Below are 17,792 nucleotides of genomic sequence, written 5' to 3'. Positions count from 1 at the left end.
AACATGCTGGGATGATGGGCTACCCAATTTGTTAAAATGAATGACCTTGACTTATATTTAAGGTAACAAGGGGTCAAATAGGCTAAACTGTTCTAATGACATCTTCTCAATAACCATTAGGCCAAGGGAGTTTATATTTAATCTATAGCATGCTAGAATGAAGGGCTACTGGGTTTATCAAAGATCACGTACATGGGTCAGATAGACTAAAGTCTTTAAACAACGATTTCTCGATTTCTCGATAGCAAAGAGACTCGGATACCTTATATCAGGCTATTAATTAGTATGCTTGAATGAAGGACTAGAAAATTTATTGACATGAATAAAGGGACCAGAGGGAGGGGGTCTGAAAGAGGAAATAGAGGTTATTCCTTTAAATCACTACTAGTCATAAAGTTATGAAGGGATTTAAATTCAATTTAGTCAGAAACATCCATGAGGGAATTAAGAGGGACAGATTTTGCATAAATGGTGATTCTGACTCCCATATTGGGTCATTAGTATGCTGGATTGAAGGACAGAAAAATTCATTAACATGAATAAACTTAACCTCAACTGATATTTGAATAAGTTGTGATTAGCTTAGTATCTGCATAAATGACCTAGAATTCGAAGAACATCCTAGTTTATCAAAAAGCTGGTGAGCCATACAGGCCAATTGGGCCCTTATATTAGAAATACATGTATATGAAACATGTCACATGACACTTGTCTGGCTGTCCGACATCAACTTTTCCTTTGAAAAACTTCTTTATAACCAAAGGCCCAGAGACCTGATATTCACCCGGGCTTGTGACATGCTGAAATGAAGAGCTATAAAATATTTTTAAATGAAAAAAACTTAGTCTACTCTGATATGTGGATAAAGTGGTTATCAGCTTAGTATCAGCATACAGCAATACTGCATATTATTTAGCAAAAGAACTAACAGTTAATACTTTGTAACCCTTTGATGTCCCACACAGCTCGTCGACTCTCAGAAGGCAAACGTTTCTGATTGGTTGACCAATCAGTGAAATACTACAAGTTCGAATACAAACGTTCGATTGACGTACAATGTACTTGAAGTTTTGCAAGTAGGCGGGGCTAAAATAGTCGGTCAAGTGTTCAACATATCACAATCACATTTTAAGTAGCGAGTAGCTTAAAAGTACGCGTTGATTTGCAGAATTTTAAAAAGAATACGAGGGAAAGAGTGTTAGATAGGCTTTTATAACCATATAAAAATAAATATTCTTTTAATAGATAAGCCTACCCAATAAGTTAAAAAATTGATAACACAGAACGAAACATGATAAATATAAAAAAAAAATTGAGTATATGACAATTGCTTGTATGGTATTTTGGCCAAAAACATGGATAGTCTATTATTTATAGAACTATTTAAAATGTAACCTGTTTTTGTTACTATTTTTAAAAAATTGTGAGAATGAAGAAAACGTTTCGGAATATCAAAATATGTATATTAGAAACAATAACTACAATATTCCGTTTACTTTTTATTGTTCATTAATTGCGTTGAACTTGAGGTCCAATTTAAACATTTAAATATCCAATATTTCGATAATACTGGTGGATGTCAGCCAATGATATTTCACGCAGTGCTTCGGAGATGATGGTCATTAGTTATTGGCATATTGCCGTGAAAAATCACATTACTGTTGATTTTATTATTATTCAAGATTTAATTAAAAAAAATTATCATGTTAATTGTAGAAACACTTCTACAATAAACTGCATTGAAGTATCCCGATCCACGGTTCAGAACAGAAATAAGGGATGGCACTGTGTGCGAACTCAACTGTACGGCTACCGGATGTTGCGATAGCAGAAGCGAGGCGGAAAGGTAAACGGAGAGAGCGAGATAAGTTTCAAAGCTGAAATTGGGTAGTTATTTTATGTGTTGTACATACCCCAGCGTTACGGTGTCTCCTGAATAAACTCTTGATATTATGTAGATTTATAAGTTAAAAATACACATGGGAAATGATACTTTTATATCAAAACTCGGCGTGAAATCAGCTGTCGATATGACTGTCGTATCAAATTAGCACATTTTACAGATAAACACGGATAATAAATAACTTTCTGACTGTTTGAGTAGAAACATATACGTCTCCTAAAATGAAAATGACATTCAGCATGATTCTGTCTTGACTACGTTTTGCAAAATATCGAAATAAAGTTAGCATCGACTGTACGGGTTGTAACACAAACAAATCTAGGATTGTGTACGGCCTATAGCGATGTGATTGAACGGTGTGTTGTGATTTATGTAAGCACCAATATGTTTGCCTGGTAGTGTACGTACAGCGTACAAAATTCAATACAACCGCGTGTCAAGAAAATGTCTGGTAGTTTCTTTGGAGGTAAACTTTCCTGACCTTTCCTGACGAATTTTGCTAGGAATGTCGTTGTGCTTTCCGTGGTGTAGCATAGAAATAGTAAACGAACAGAATTTGAACGACGTAATACCATGGTAATGAATAAACAACTGGTGTTTTGGATAGTTGATCTGGAAAGGGACATTTTATTTCAATAGCATACGTTTTTACCCGTGTGGTCTTTTAATTACATCTGTCTGTCTGGCAATGCAATCTGGACTCACAACAGCAAAGGGAGCATCTTTATAATGAATTATATCACATCCTTCTTCTACATAGGACAACGACGGAATGAAGATGGGTAAAACCTTTGATACCAGTGTTGCAATGGCATTGATTTCATTTGACGTTCCATACTTCATCCTTTACATTGTCTCATCCTCGGGGGCCGGTTTTTCTTTTGAGTTGAAACATTTGCATAACGTTCTTTCATCTTTTTTAAACCGTAGAATCCAAGTGCTGTTTGGTCAGTGCTTCCTGTCACTTTGGCGTTCTTTCGCGTCTCTTACCAGGCATCTGTTCATTGCTTAATGAAGGACGAGTTTATGAGATCTCCGCTTCTTATTCCATTAGGTCCTGTCAAGCAAATGTAGGTCTTTTGGGATGGCAAATTGCAATTTTGCCCACGTTGATACACGTGTTTCATGTCGTTGCATTCAGGGACTATACTCCCAACTAAGTCAAACGCATTTATAACCCTACTGATGGTCTTGTTCAATCTGTAAACATGGGTTTTGATGGCACTGATGGCATATGTATACTTCTCTTTCAACAGTGGTGTTGCGCATGCCGTTTGTAACTTTGTCAACGTGACAATCTTCCTTTGCCTTACAGTCCACAGTTTGCAAACACGCTTGCTGAACATTTGCAATATGTCCCTACCATCTACATCTGGTACACGTTTGGAATTTTTGGTCTGAACTATAGTTCCTTTTGGTGAGTGTTTTGCAGTTTTGAAATTAAGCATTTCATGTCCATGTAAAGTTTGACTGTGCTTAATTACGTCTTCAAACAGCAAACATTTGAAATCACAATAATAGCAACGGTATTCCATCGTGATCTGAAACGGTAGACAAGAAATCTCATTAGAAACATTTTTTTAATATCGAATAAATTACATAAAACTCGTGGACATTGAGAGTGTGGATCAGACTACTTATAATGCATCGATAACCATCACAATTACCCGTACGAATTATTTTTCATAAATCGCTACAACCCTTACAGTAGTTTCATAACAACCCGTACATATTCCCGCATTCAACTCCGTGTATTTTTCTCGTAAAATGTAAGTTTGCATAATATTACATTGTGTAGGAATGTTGATATAGTATAATCGGAGTTCAAACTTTCGTTTCAGAACTAAGATAGAAGAAATAACACATAACGAGAGGATATAAATGAAAAAAATAACATCTTTCGGATGAAATTTTCGACGAGGAGCAAGTGATTTTTAATCCTTGCGACAGTTTGGTTATAGATAACAGACATGTTGATAGTCTCAGGGCAAGATTGATATCTAAACATGTACCATAACTTATTCTTTGTATCATTTCACTCTTTATCGGTACATAATTGTTATTTTCTTCTCACCTCTGCAATAAGCAGCCATTTTCAACCGCTTCAGCTATCGCAACATCCGGTAACCGTACAGTTGAGTTCGCACACAGTGGATGGGGATTACCATCAGTCCGCCATCGAATCACAGCAACCCTCCGTCATAACGACATCAAAGAAACATGTGTATTGCACATGATACCAGGAACATGTATACGTCGCTGATTTAGCCGACCTCACTCTTGAAAGAAAACATTGTTGTAGCATCTTGATCATGATTAAAAAAATCTTGTTTCGATCAGCGTCAGAGATATCCTCGACTATTACTTACAGTAACATTGTAAGTGAAGAATCGAGGATTTGCTTTCCATTATAAATACATGTATATAATAGAATTGTCAAAAGTTACATGCAAGACAAATTAAAGTGAAAAAAAGTTTATCTGTGATATCGTGTGTAAGGTTTACATTTTGTAAGATGGGTAGCAGACTTCGCGTATTTAAAAACTCCTGTAGGAGAACACAAGTACTAAAAGTTTTCCTATGGCTCACTCTAGGATAATAGTCTTGTCTATTATGATATTTACCGAGAAAAAAAATCACCATATAATTCTTTATTTACGAACAAAAAATCATCCCAGTTGACTACCTATATTGGACCTTACTGTCGTTATTACTAACTAGACCCTATGTATCACGGAAAGCGTATTGTGGTCATAACCCCGCGAGTTTCAATGATAATACCACTTCATATTTGTACCTCTTTACCAGAAAGAGTCATGGTTTGATTAAAGAAGAACATGAATCTTAAGTCATAGACGTTGTGTAGATTATTTTAATTGCCTATCGACTGTGCTGTTACGTGTTGGTTTGGCGTCGATATTTGTACACATATTCTTGACCGTCGATGTGAAGCAATATTCAATTCAGTATATTTTTTTTTAATTCCAGCCAAAATGGGGCAACACAGAATACAATACAAACAAATAAAATTAGAGTGACCAACAGACAGGTAACTGACATGAGATTACATATACATGAACATATGGTATACATTTTTTAATTACATGTATGATACCCGATATATATACACGGTTTGTGACTTCACTAAATTTTGACAGTGCTTCAAAAATATTGTTACAAGACCCTGAACAGGAGCTAATTAATGCATGATGAAACAAATCGCCTTATGCCAAAACCGTCAGGTGGAAGAATTCGATGTGATACGCGTGTAACACTGACGAGTCCTTTGTAGTTGACTCCGATGGGTAGGATGTTGCGATTCGTTAGTGGGCTCGTCTCTGCAATTTAACGTGATTTAAGAAACTTTTCCTAATGGACCGATGAATCAGAACACTTGAATGCACTTGAATGTAAATAACCGAAATTTTATAAGTGTTTTTTTTTTTTTTTTTTAACTTTTGGGTAAAACTGTCAAATTCATGATAATTTGTCCTTTATGTAAAGAGACAAAATCCGGTTAAATACCAAATAATTTCAAACTCGGACCTGATTGACAATGCTATAGTTGGTGTTTCATCGATGAATTTCTTGGGTAAAGCCTGCCTACTGGAAACACTACACCGATATCGTACGCCAATTAGGATGTTTGTATTCGAACTGGCGATGTACACTAATTGGTCAACCAATCAGAAACGTTTTGCCTGCTGAGAGTCGCCGAGTTGTGTGGGACATCAAAGGGTTCCAAAGACAAGTATTTACCGTTAGTTTTGCTAAATAATATGCGGTATTGCTGTAAATGACCTACGTGTAGATCAACTTGAAGTTGTTAAGCAATGTAAACAAATATTAACATGAGTCTCGCTATAATAATGAACCATAATTACCCAATTGTAATTTCCTGGTACATGTATAATGTCTGAAACAAAAAACTGGCTATTAATGCGGCAGCCAGCTTCCCCATATTGTATAGGATATAGAAGGTGAGCTAAAGTTGAAAGTTGATTTAGATATTGTAAAGTATGTCAGTATATAGTTATGAGCTAGGATCGATATTATAAAGCTTGTGTCCTAAGTAGCGATCGAGGCTTTGGAAAATGTATTGTCTCACTGTTTAAAGTATTAAATATACATGTATTCATATTTTAGTATAATTATATCTATAATTTAGATCCAGATTATGGGTAATATCAATCTTAAAAAGAAGGCTTTACATGCTAATTTTTAATAGCTCATTTAAATAGCCTGTGATTTTAGCTTACCTGGTCTGATAACTAGTGAACATTAGCTTATGCCATGATGCAACTACCATGTCTTTTTCAACTTTTCCTTATAATTGCTGCTATTCATGATCACCTCAGTGAGTTTTAACCAATTTTGGTCTGAAACATCACTGGGTGAAGGTGAGTCATTTTTAGGTCACCCGAGACGAAGTCTCAGTTGACCTATTGCGATTGCCTTTTGTCCAGGGTCGTGCGTCGTAAACAATTTACATTTTCAACTTCTTCTCAATTACCAACAGGCCCAGAGACCTGATATTAGGTCTGTATAATGCTGGGATAAAGGGCTACAAAGTTTGTTCAAATGGATGACCATGACCTTCAATCAAGGTCACAGGGGTCAAATATATTAAAATCTTTGAACGATTTCTTTTTGATAACCAAAAGACCCAATATTAGGTCTGTAGCATGCTTGGATAAAGGGCTAGTAAGTTTGTTCAAATGGATGACCTTGATTTTTTATTCAAGGTCACAGGGGTCAAATATGCTAAAATCTTAAAATGACTTCTTCTTGATAACCAAAAGGCCCAGAAACCCAATATTAGGTATGTAGCATGCAGAGTTTGTTCAAATGGTTGACCTTGATCTTCATTCAAGGTAACAGGGGCCAAATGCCCTAAAATATATCTAAACTCAGGTGACAGTTAAGGCCCATGGGTCTCTTGTTATATAAATACTAGACCGGATGTAAGGGCCTAATACTGGTAAAATATCAAATTCTTGAAAATCTTTACTTCTTTTTGAATGAAGGATTTGGTACAAATTTGTTCTAAAACATCCTTAGATGAAGGGAAAGAATTTTGTATTGATGAATACAGTGTAGGTTGAACTCCCCATGGATCCAAAGGGTATATTAGAGTAAGACCATTTAAAAGTACTTCTGGAAGGCTTTATGTAGGTTTGGTCACATCATTAGGGGAATTATTGGTTGAAGGATTCAATGTATAGAGGAAAAGAGTAATGTCTTTGAAATACTTCTTCTGTAAACGCAGAGGGATTTTGATGAAATTTGGTATGAGTCATCCTTGGGCAACATCAACTGATTATGGTTTAACTTTAAAAGTGTATTCCCCCAAAGGCAGAGGGATGTGGCCTAAAGAAGGAAGTCAAAATTGGTTATCAATGTTGTGTGCCTTTCCACTTAATTTGCTTTTAATCTTGTTTGGAATCAGAAAGCTAAATGTTATAGTTATATATATTTACATATATAAAGGAAAATGTTTACTGCAATATATACATGATACTGAGAGGCAGAACCCAAACTCAGTAATTATAAATCACTGAAATATCCAGGTGAGCAATACAGGCCCTCTGGGCCCTCTTGTTGTAATACCTACATAAAGAATGAAGTGTAGTAAGGGTCGATAACTCGTTATCGTTCCTTACGGTAGCAATGCTCAACCATTTTTTCCCTTAATATGTGTTTATATAAACTGTATCTTATTTTGTTTATCTATGTTTTCTCATTACAAAACAGAAAACAGATTGGAAATCGGTTCAAAAACAAATTTTCTATGCGATTTTTAAAATACGAAAATCCACTGTCCTAAAATGGCATTTTTTTTCAAATATACAAAAACGCGTACTCCATGCATCTTGATAAGTTGAATATGATTTTGTTTGTATAAATGGTGTAAGAATTGGCCAATTGTAATATTCAAACTAAAAACAGAACATTCTTCTATTTTTATGTAAGATATTTTAGGTAAAATGTTCCATTATGACCATTCTAAGTGGAAGTTACTCCGGATCCCCTTCTTAAATTTTTAACAAGTGAAACTGAAAGTATATAGATTCAAATATCTTAACGAGGTAGTAATAACACCTCAGTGTAGCTATAACACGATTTAATTAGTTGTGTTTTATACATAAACAAATGATAGTAATGTTGGTATGTGATAAACTGCAGTCGACACAAAAAATAAGTCTGTAAATGCGTACATTCAAAACTAGGTCAAGTTGACTTCGATATGACGTCGAGTCTTCGTCAATGAAATGGTGTGTTCATCTGTTATTGTAAACGTTTCATTTGTTTAATATTGATGCTTAAATTGATTTGATTGTTTGCTGTGTAATTCAAACTAATGGATTCGGATCATTCCATACAAAACTAGACAGAAAATGTGTATGGTGTACCGCTGTGATCAGGGTCTCTCGGCGCTACTTTCGACCGCCATCTTTGATTTTACGATTTTTTCAGTGACCCCCGTCTCGAATAAATGACATTTTCATGTGTTTCCCGGGATTGTCATGCATATTATTATATACCCAAAAAATCAGAAATGCCTAAGTAATACAGCAAGTATGGTCACGCCGTTTGACTCGGCCGGAATCACGGTAATATTCATAATTCAGTTTTTCAAAAAATCGGCATTCCTTACCCTTTTGCCAATTTTAATATACGAAACATAGTTAAATCAATAGGATTCCTTATGGATATTTTTAGGTAATTTATGCGTTTGTACAGAATGATAAAGACAGTTAAATCCTCCGGATACTAAACCCTATAATTGGGGTACGTGTTTGAAAGCGTTTCTAAGATATTGATACGAGTTACCTTGCCCTTTGCTTGAGCATTGCTACTTACGGAACGTAATGATATAGTATGAGCTAATTCGCGATTTTTGCCGGCTATTGTAGCGATTTGGGAGTGGAAAAAATGGCACATACTATTTTGAAGAGGTTTTGAACCACAGTGAAACTCGGCTTGATCTAGGTCTGGATGTATCTGGTATCCCTGTGGAAATTCGTATTTTATGAGATATTTTGGGTCAAACATGCCAAAATCGTCATTTTGACTAAGAGGTTCTGTTTAAATCGCTCTAAAAATTACAAAGAAGAAAATGGTCTGTTTTGTTTTTCGATATCTTTAACAGAACGGTCACAAGATTGTTTTGAAAATGGCCTATTTTTCGACCTCAGTATTTTTCCACTCGACAGGGGTATTTTCCTATAAATAGGCTGCCTGTTTTGATGACGTAAGACCGGGCGTTTCCATTCCGTTTAGCGGTTGAACAGATAGACCATAGGCATATAAAGTTGTTAGCATTAAAATAATTATGGATCAGCCGGTTTTATATTTGTTTGTGGCGAATCAACTTCATGATGTCTTTCAAAGCCTGCAGCAACATAAACAGGTCCATTAATATTGATGTATGAAATTTATACGGAATATACTATTGACACAACTGGTTTGGTCGGCTTGTCAGCATATATAAAGGACAACTATAGAATAACGCCATCCTGAACTCATCGGGTATTGTCTAGATCTCTGAAATGATTCCCCGAGGAATTCTGGATGGAATAACACCGGGGACTTCACGCCGCTTACTCGTTCGACTCAAAGGCGTTTATAGCTGCTGTCTAAGTAAGCTGTAATACATTTTCCCGTCAAGACTAACAGTTAGGATTTTAAAATATTATATCATATTAAAAGTGACATTTGAGGTTATAGCTGTTCTACTATGACCAAATTTGTTGCTTGACAGGATCAGTATTCATCGTCAACCCAGACCAGCGTTCCATTGTTTTCGATAACAAATCTGTTATCTGGTAGGCTAAGCTTCCAGTAGATCTACAGTCAATGTCATACGTGTTCATTTAAGGATTGAATCTTGATTTGGTCGATTTCATGGGGTCATGAATTGAGTTGCTCTTAAGACAAATTTAATGAACTGCGAAGCAGTTCATGTTGAATTTGTCTCAAGAGCAACTCAATTCATGATCCCATGAAATCGACCAAATCAAGATTCAATCATTATATTTCAATTGTTTTTTTTTAATAAAAAAAGTCGGTCTAGATATTAATGTCTGGAAGCTTGTGCAAGTCCAATTGCGGAAAGCCCGAGGAGTTCCGGATTGTGCATGTCTAGTCGGTCGAGTAAAATAGTCCGCAATATTAGGATTAAAAACAGCATTAATTTGTCAAAATAGAAGTATTTAGCATATCTGGTCTTTCATAAAATACAAGAATGCATTATAAATTTGATAATTTTAATAATTATTCCATGTTTATACAAAACAATGTAGAAAAAGTGAAATCGTTTCGCGGAAGGATTTTAACCATGTATTCATACGCACTGATCAGTGTTAACCTGGTCAAATTCATGAGCAAATGAAACAGATTAAGTTTGGTAGTTTCATTGAGTCCAACTTGAGTAGAAATTGAAATATGAACGTTTTAGAGACAGGCGACGTTTAAATATGTTACATGCATATTTATTTTCTTAATTGTTTGTTTGTTTAATGAAAATAGGCCTACTGTTTCGTTACCTTTAGTTGATGCATGTTTATGTTTTGAAATCTTGACCAGCTGATATTTTGTTTATGTCGAGGAGCAACGTTTCGAGAATCTACGAAGACACAAACTTTCAAGGAACTACTGACTGTACATGTACTTCAGTACACACTAACAGTGTATTGAACAATTTGTTTTCTATAATAGAAGTTTTTTTTTCTCAAATTTTGAATGAAATATCTATATTCAAATGCTTTAAATTTTGAAACAAAAGTCTCTGACCTGCCCTTTACTGAGATGGTTCTTAGGACAGGGTCAAATTATATCATCTTTTGCATTAATAGATAAAATTTAATGAAGTAAATTTTCAAATATATTTGCCTCAAATACCATACGACATATTTAAACCTTTCACTTTTATACACCGCAGAAACTAATATGCAAGAAAGCTGTTCTGACAAATTTAAGCTAAAATACTGTCAATTATTATGTCGCATTAAGTAAAATTCGGTTACTTTGGGTGTAGAAAGATGTCATGTTTTTTTTTTTTTTTCATCTGTTGAAATTAAATTAATTTCGACTTATATTAATACAAAAGGTATAAGATGGAAAATTATTTGACAAAATCAAAGAGTTTCCAAGTTTAAGCTATCTCAATTTAACTAAATAGTCGGGGATGTAGACATTTCATAAATTAGTTAACTTTCAGATATCTATAAGTTGCGTTATTATAAATTCCATATCAACATATTTCAACCTTTTGTTAGCATGTGCCAAAGAAAACATTGTGCGGGAAACATGTTCTGACAAAATTTTACTAAAATTATAATTGTTTCATTGCATTAAGTTAATTAACTATAATTTAGTGTGTGGAACCATGTTGTATTTTTGTTTTATATATCTTTTGAGGTTGAATCAGTTTCAGCTTATTACAAAAGGTATTGTAGAAAACTACTTGACAAAATTATGGAATTACCAATATTTTATTATCACTATTTTACAAATAGTTTTTCTTCAAAATGTCATCTGCATACAAGTAGCAATAAGTAAATTTTGAAATATCTTTGCTTTAAATACCATACCAACATATTTCAACCTTTCGCTTACATATACCAAAAAAAAACAATATGCAAGAAACCAATTCTGACAGATTAATACTAAAAGTTTTTGAACTATTATGTATATATTGTGTCGCACAAAGTTAAATTCAATTATTTTGGGGTGGGGAACCATGTAGTTGAATTTTTTTTTATCTTTTGAATTTAAATTTATTTCAACTTATTGCTAAAGGTATTATAGAAAATTATGTGACAAATTCAAACAATGACCAGGACTTAATGATAGCAATTTTACAAAATAGTCTTCTTCGAAAAGTCATCTGCACACAGGTAAAATACAGTAACACAGGGACTAGTGTAAATAGTTAATATGTTTCTAATTTTAGGCCAATGCCACAATAGGCAAATATTTACATTAGGAAGCATGTTCTAAATTGTTGGCCAAAGACCATAGTTAATTTCTCTCTTTGTTCTATTGAAGAAACATATTCAGAATTTTGAAACTTTACATAAAATCTGGCTTTATTTTTATATTGTGGAAAAATTCTCTCAATTTCAAAGTATTTTGATATTGGGTAACATAATTATCTTCAATATTCACATCTTTTACAATTGCAACTGTGACGAATAAGAAGAATTAGAAAGTTTAGACAGTTATTGTAATTGCAGACCTCAGACTGCATGAAATTACCTTCCATGATCTACTATTCTCTCAATTTCAAGCCATTTAGATATATTTATAAAGAAACACATTTTCCCATAATTTTCACTTCTTTGGTACTTTTGCCACTGTGAGACAGTTTAATAATTATTAATTATTGTGGGGCCGAGTGGTTAAGGTGTCCCGATACTTTAGCACTAGCCCTCCACCTCTGTGTTGCTAATTCAAAACCTATGGTGGGCAGTTGCCTGGTACTGAACGTAGACCAATGGATTTTCTCTGGGTACTCGACTTTCCTCTACCTCCAAAATCAGGCACATCCTTAAATGACCCGTCTGTTAATAGGACTTTAAACCAAATACACCGAACAGTTTGAACAGTTATCCTGCAAAAGAAAAGGGAAGCTGACAATCAGGCCAGTATGTGCTGTCATGGTTGTGTCTTTGGGCAAGATCACTTTATCCTTATTGCCCTGGATGGCATGCAATGGGCCTCTTGTATGTTGTTCAGTCAGGTAGTCACCAACTACTACAAGGAGACCCAGCCACAGACTAAGATGCTACTGATTTTTCAGAAACCAGGCAAACTGGCCTACACTGCTACCTTATAAGAAGTTTTAAACATTTATTTGAAAAGATAACATGATTTTTTTTTGCTTGGTAAACTTCATTTTCATAAATTATTGTTCCATTTCCTGGATGGCATGTGGACAGACAGGCTTCCTGCATGTTGTTCAGAGGTAGTCACTAACTACTACAAGGAGACCCAGCCTCAAACTGAATCTGGCTATTCACAGGGTGATAACCAAAGCTAACAAAGCAAATATATGTAAGATTAAGAGATAATTGCCACTTAATTTTCAGAAACTGGGCAAACTGGTGTACACTGCTACCTGATAAAAGGTATTGACAAATAAAAGCATGATTTATTATGCATGGTTAAGCTTACATAAATTATTGTTCAAATTCACATAAAACAATTTAAAACTTGCTAATGACCTTATTTTCATCTGTGATAGAAGAAGGGAGATAACTCGCTCACCTGTTCTTGATATTTGATTAATTATAATGTACCATTCATATTAATTAAATGCTTTTCCAGATATTTTCCTTAAGTTCTATCCATGATCGATCAATTATCAATATGATGATGATCGATCATGAACTCAAAAGTGATTCCCAACACTACTGAAGAAGTTGCAAAATTTTAAAATAAAAAAAAAATATGTTATAAACAATTTCCGAATCTGCTCAACATTGACCACTGACATTGTCTGACAAAGACACTGATACTGACTTTGAACTATAGGGAAAGTCTCGAAATACCATTTTAATGAAATGGCTATTTCAAACAAAGAAACAAGTTTCCTTCTCTCATTTGTATAATTATGTTCCACTGGGGAATTAATACAAAAATGGGATTTTCCTCATGCAAGTGTGATTTATTAACAATTTTCTCCAAGATTAATATTGGGGCGAGCAAATTCCCCTCAAATCCTGGATATTCCTATCTGAATGAGTTAATCCCAATTTTTCGAGGATATTTGTCCAGAAATTGTTCGATTGCAATGAATTTTGGTATGTAGGTACATCATGGGTCACCGGTTACTCTTATAACCTCACTTTAACTTTTGTAACAAAATGGTTGTCATTTCCTGGTCTTTAATCGGTCCAAATTAAGATATATTGTCTGTCTGATTTTAATGACATTTGATATGTATATATATATAGATACATCATGGGGCACCAGTCTTTCTCTTAAACTCATTTTCACATTTCAACAAAATGGTTGCCATTTCCTGGACTCTGATTGGTCCAAATTTAGTTATTGTCCGACTCTGATGAAATTTGCTGTGTAAGTACATCTATGGACACCTGTCACACTTGTAACCTCATATTCACATTTAAAGAAAATGGCCGCCATTAACTGGCCTCTGATTGGTCCAAATTAAGATGTGGGATTTTGATGAAATTTGATAATGATACAGGTACATAATGGGACACTGTTTACTCTCATCACTTCACTTAAACGTTTTAACAAAATGGCCGCCATTTATACTGACCACTGATTGGTCAACATTTAGATATTGTCGGATTTCAATGAGATTTGGTATATAGGTACATATTTAGACACCGGTCACTCTTGTAGCCTCACTTTCGCATTTAACAAAAAGACCGCCTTTTCTAGGCCTCTGATTGGTCAAATTTAAGATATTGTCTGATTTTGATGACATTTGATATGCAGGTACATCATGGGACAGCAGTTACTCTTGTAACCTCACTCTCACATTTAAACAATATGGCCACCAATTGCTGACGTCTAATTGGTCAAAATTAAGATATTGTTCGATTACGATTAAATTTGATATGTAACACATTAGGGGACTGCAAATTCAACTTTATGGGTTTCATTGCCATGTGAACAACACAGTCTTTTATTGGTCGAAATGTATCTATCAAGCGGTTTTGATGAAAACCGTGCTGAACAGGAGTTATCGCCCCTCACTACACTTCATTCTTTCTGTGACACTCCTTTAGGTGTCACCCCACTAGTATGATAAGACTGTTTTTTATTGGACACCAAATCGGACATTTCACACCATTCTTCAAAGTTTATACTTACGTCATCCAACATTTTATTGCTGCTGAAATGTTATGATTTAACCTTTCATATTAAAAAAATGATAATAATATTTTAATGTTGTGTTTTTCAGAACTTGCTCCAAAACTTAATGAAAATCTCATCACGTGCCACACTCCAGCTATTGTGAATGACTTCATCTTCCTAGTTCCATATTTAAGGCTGCTTGTTGACCACTGACCCATGCTCAAATTGTGATGCAGACATGTTTGCCATGCACAGAAAGCTTGTCCGTTACGTTGTCCTAGTGCTTACAGTTTTTCTGTTAGTATTTATTATTCTAAAAAGACAAAGTGTGCCTACATCACTCTCTCAGTATTGGTATGATCCGGCGCCTTTGACTTATTCAAGTCGGGATGGAATTGAATCAAAAATCAATGAAAAGTTGAATCGTCCACTCAAAGGAGAAGCCTTTAGTCCAGTTATTACACAGTTTTTAAAGGGAAAGGGCAAGTCATCACCAGGACTAGAAATTCAGACGCAAGCAGTCAGTTTATTAAAAACAAGGGACACCTTGCTGACGCTCAAGGAACAGGATATGGTTCAGCAATGCAAGCGTACAGCGATTAAAGACAGGTCAAGAGATTACGGCAGGTTCTTTAATAAGGAAACAGAAGGAATTCGTCGCACACACCATACATACCTAAACGAGAACTCTCTAATGATGGAGGTAGGAGGAAATTGGGGATGGGATGCCGGGAACTTCACCAAACTCTATAACCCAAGATACATCATTCTGGAACCTTTGGAACCCTATGTTGAAATATTGGAGAAGAAATTTGAGAATAAATCCAATGTTAATGTATATAATTTAGGCCTAGGAGCAAAGAACGAGACCATAATGGTTAAGATTGAGGGGAACAATGCGTGCGCAACATCTAAATTTTCTGGGAAAGGAGGAAATGTTCCTATCTTCATCATAGAGGCGACATCATTCATGACAAGTCTCGGGGTAGGAGTGTTTGATGTCGACCTCCTCACTTTGAATTGTGAAGGATGTGAATTTGAGGCTTTGAACAATCTTCTGAGTTATAATATTATAGAGAATTTTAAGAACATTCAGTGGGCTACTCATAGTTTACTGAAGGGAGTGAAAGACCCGATAGGACAGTACTGTAAGATAACGGCTCTACTCTCACGCACTCACCGACCTACTTATCAGTATAAACTGAACTGGGAGAGCTGGCGACGAAAAGATATCAAGTAAAAACCTGATAGATAATATACAGGTTGGACGCGAGTGACAGGGTGAAATTGTCTTGTGGGCAATATTTGATTGAGGGATTAAACGAGTTAGTTCTACAGAGGACAGACTTATGGGTCCTCCAACAATAAAAACCTGTGAAGTTCAGTTTAATAATGGCCGGTTATACCATCTGCGGGTAACTTTCATCATGTGAGTGATTTTATCAATGTTTTTTTTTTTACCATGGCGTAATGCATAAAGATGTCCATTGATCTAATAACAGTGATTCTGTGTGCAGTTAACAAGTACACATCTCGGTGTGTGTATATTATTCACAGGTATTTATTCCATTGCACTATATTCAATGGCCACAAATACAGCAATCCATTTATACAGTTTCTCGGGATTTGGTTTCGCTTTATTCGCGGTCATTACATAAAGTGCAAAAATATTAAGCATCAAAACGATTAAGTACATTCACATTCCTTCGACATGTGATTTGGTTGTTGACCCTGTAAACAAGGAATGATGTAATTTTTGGCTCTAAAAAATCATCTAAAAACAAATTCTAAATTTAGGGGATTTTGTGAGATATGATATAAAATAATCAAATGTTTTCACAGATGGAAGTGTCTTCAGGTGATATTCTCAAATTATGAATTTCATTACCCTTGGGTCTCACATTTCCCTGGCAGGGGGCAGAGACATATATATCTGTATACAACTTTTATATGTCTCTGGCAGGGGGCCGGGGGAGTAAATTTACAATAAGTTTATATAGGGAAATCACATTTTTGAGCTTAAAAACTCCGTATGGGATGGCATTTTGATGGTATGTATATATAATGGCCGGAGTGAGTGAGGGGTGGGCCCTAGTGTTGTCAGATTTGTGCTGAATTTTCCACAATTTCATTGCTTACATTGTATCAGGCTGTCATGATCAAATGCTTGATCAAATGCATGATCATGACCTTAACCTACTTTCAAGGTCACATGACCCTGTTGGTGGGCAAATGCAGACCCACTGGCCGCTTGTAAGATTTAATAAACAAGTACAAGTACATGTATATTTAATGTTGTGGTAAATAATGTTCACTAGTGTGAAAATGTGTGAGTTATATGTATGTTTCATTTTTAGCTCACCTGCCCGAAGGGTAAGTGAGCTTATGCCGTGGCGCGGCGTCCGTCGTCCGGCCGGCGTCAACTTTTCCATTCAAGCAACTTCTTCTCAATAACCAAAAGGCCCAGAGACCTAATATTGGGCCTGTAGCATGCTGGGGTGAAGGACTACCAAGTTTGTTCAAATGAATAACGTTGACCTTCATTCAAGGTCACAGTGGTCAAAAAGGCTAAAATCTTTAAACGACTTCTTCTAAATAGCCAAAAGACCCAGGGACTTGATATTGGGTCTGTAGCATGCTGGGGTGAAGGACTACCAAGTTTGTTCAAATGAATGACCTTGACCTTCATTCAAGGTCACAGGAGTCAAAAAGGCTAAAATCTTTAAACGACTTCTTCTCAATACCCAACAGTTCCAGAGACCTAATATTTGGCCAGCAGCATGCTAGGGTGAAGGGCTCCCAAGTTTGTTCAAATGAATGACCTTGACTTTCATTCAAGGTCACAGGAGTCAAAAAGACTAAAATCGTTAAACGACTTCTACTCAATAACCAAGAGTCCCAGGGAGTTGATATTGGGTCTGTAGCATGCTGGGGTAAAGGGCTACCAAGTTTGTTCAAATTAATGACCTTGACCTTCATTCAAGGTCACAGGAGTCAAAAAGGCTAAAATCTTTAAACGACTTCTTCTCATTAACCAAGAGTCCCAGAA

The 17,792-nt window shown here is 35.4% G+C and overlaps 1 protein-coding gene across 4 annotated transcripts in view; it reads left to right on the top strand.

Annotated features, from left to right (window-relative positions):
• LOC117316462 overlaps positions 1–17,178 on the top strand; it is a 35,763-nt gene extending 18,585 nt beyond the window's left edge. For all 4 annotated transcript variants that reach the window (XM_033871056.1, XM_033871055.1, XM_033871057.1 and 1 more), the window contains one exon: positions 14,850–17,178. In XM_033871056.1, the coding sequence (XP_033726947.1) occupies positions 14,982–15,983 (1,002 nt within the window). In that variant the 5' untranslated portion in view covers positions 14,850–14,981 and the 3' untranslated portion in view covers positions 15,984–17,178. The remainder of the gene's footprint in view (positions 1–14,849) is intronic.
• Positions 17,179–17,792: the final 614 nt, after the last annotated feature.

Source organism: Pecten maximus, chromosome 18, assembly GCF_902652985.1.
Source record: "Pecten maximus chromosome 18, xPecMax1.1, whole genome shotgun sequence".
In the NCBI taxonomy this organism is placed as follows: Eukaryota; Metazoa; Mollusca; class Bivalvia; order Pectinida; family Pectinidae; genus Pecten; species Pecten maximus.
This window is presented reverse-complemented; position numbering and strand designations above follow the sequence as displayed.